The sequence below is a fragment of the Verticillium alfalfae genome, genomic scaffold (assembly GCF_000150825.1).
Source record: "Verticillium alfalfae VaMs.102 supercont1.4 genomic scaffold, whole genome shotgun sequence".
In the NCBI taxonomy this organism is placed as follows: Eukaryota; Fungi; Ascomycota; class Sordariomycetes; order Glomerellales; family Plectosphaerellaceae; genus Verticillium; species Verticillium alfalfae.
Window position 1 is genome coordinate 351,725 of NW_003315035.1, and position 909 is coordinate 352,633.

Here is a 909-nt window from a genome sequence, read left to right on the forward strand (position 1 = left end):
CACGTCGACGAGCTTGGCCTCGTCCACTCGCTGACGAAGGGCTCAATCTCCTCGTCCACCCACTTGCGCACCTCGTTGCGCAGCGCGACGTGCGTCTCGTTGTAGTAGGGGGAGTGGAACTGCGATTGTTTGTCAGCAAAGCACGAACCGTGACGAGCTCAGGGTCGATCGAGGAGCGAAAAGTGGGAAGGGCAAGGAGAGAGGAAAACATACAGACTGGTACCAACTGGGGTCGGCAAAGGGGATGAGGCTGCCGTAGGGGTCGAAGGGCTCCGACTCGTCGACCGGCGCAGCCTCCTGCGCGGCCTTCTTGACAACGGCCTTGGTGGGCTGGGGCGCAGCGGCGACGGGGGCGGGCTCGACGGGCTTGGGCTTGGAGTCGAGGGAGCCGACCTGCAGCTTGGCCTGGTACTTCTTCAGGATGCCCTCGTTGTGGTACTTCCAGAACTGCTTCGAAGCATCCTTGCCGGCAACGCGCTTGGATGATCTTCTTGCCGCCGGGGTGGTCATCCTGGAACTTGGTCAGGTCGTAGACGTCGCCGTCGACAATGATGTAGAGGTCGTCGGGCTTGTTGTGCGACGCGACGTCGCTTGTGGAGAAGGTCTTGGACATGGCGACTGTTGTGAGGTTTGGTCGTCGGAAGAGGAGGGGTAAGGAAGAGACCACCAGAGGGAATGAATGCGTGGACGGATGGAGGGAAAGAAGTGCGACCGATTGCACAACGAGAGAAAGAAGCTGCCGAACTTAAGGAAGGGCCAGAAACCTGAGGGTCGGACGGACAGAGAGTCAGACAATCACATGCCAGGCCTCTGGCCATGGCGGAAACGGGCCTCTGTTCACCCAGTTAGGCCAATGCTTGCGGCTTCTCCTCCATGTCGCCCCATGTCAGGGCCCGATACAGGCCCCGT

General features: G+C 60.5%; 1 protein-coding gene across 1 annotated transcript in view; it reads right to left on the bottom strand.

Annotated features, from left to right (window-relative positions):
* VDBG_03518 (acyl-CoA dehydrogenase) overlaps positions 1–665 on the bottom strand; it is a gene marked incomplete at both ends in the record, with an annotated part of 2,954 nt that extends 2,289 nt beyond the window's left edge. The window contains 2 exons of the mRNA XM_003005519.1: positions 10–119; positions 214–665. Coding sequence (XP_003005565.1) covers positions 10–119; positions 214–510 — 407 coding nt within the window. The remainder of the gene's footprint in view (positions 1–9; positions 120–213) is intronic.
* Positions 666–909: the final 244 nt, after the last annotated feature.